The sequence below is a fragment of the Penaeus monodon genome, chromosome 22 (genome assembly GCF_015228065.2).
Source record: "Penaeus monodon isolate SGIC_2016 chromosome 22, NSTDA_Pmon_1, whole genome shotgun sequence".
Classification (NCBI taxonomy): Eukaryota; Metazoa; Arthropoda; class Malacostraca; order Decapoda; family Penaeidae; genus Penaeus; species Penaeus monodon.
Genome location: NC_051407.1, coordinates 22,865,424 through 22,866,090, shown reverse-complemented (window position 1 = coordinate 22,866,090; position 667 = coordinate 22,865,424). Strand labels below are relative to the sequence as shown.

Below are 667 nucleotides of genomic sequence, written 5' to 3'. Positions count from 1 at the left end.
CTAACTTATCTTTTATCATTATCTGTCCACCCTTGACCTGAAGATAATATCTTTAATTCATGATCTTGGTTCTAATGACATAATTTAACTCTGCACAAAAAACAGGGTTCTAATTAATTTCTATACTCAAGCAATCTTCAAGATTAATCTAAGGACTGTGAATGAATACCTAAACCATTAATTGGTATCAAAATATTCACCCACAGAAAATAATATATGAATGCTACCAATGCTTCACTTGATACAACTTAGTCCAAAACGAAAACAATCCAATTAAAATAATAAAAATATCATACATTTTACCACATAAACCATTCTGCCGTACAACCCGCCCCCTGTCTATGGTAAATAAAACATAACAACATAGAACTTGGAGAATAAACTCATATACTACACACCTGCCGAATGAGAAGTGATGCTGATAACGCCATGATGTCAGCCTCACAGAGATCTATCAGCTGGAATTACGGTATCTACAGTTATCAGCTGGGTTGTACTCTCAACATCAGCTGACGCATAACAACAATCGCCCTTCCTTGCCACAGAAGCAGATGGCGGTTTCTGGCAACGACGCGAATCCAGACCAAAGGTGGTTTGATCGTTTTGAGAGAACTTTATGGTTGTTTGTCTGTTCCTTACTACTTTTAGGAAACGAAAATACACTAGA

At 36.6% G+C, this 667-nt stretch overlaps 1 protein-coding gene across 1 annotated transcript in view; it reads right to left on the bottom strand.

Annotated features, from left to right (window-relative positions):
* LOC119587012 (carnitine O-acetyltransferase-like) overlaps positions 1-555 on the bottom strand; it is a gene marked incomplete in the record, with an annotated part of 21,142 nt that extends 20,587 nt beyond the window's left edge. Inside the window, 1 exon segment of the mRNA XM_037935759.1 lies at positions 399-555. Coding sequence (XP_037791687.1) covers positions 399-431 — 33 coding nt within the window.
* Positions 556-667: the final 112 nt, after the last annotated feature.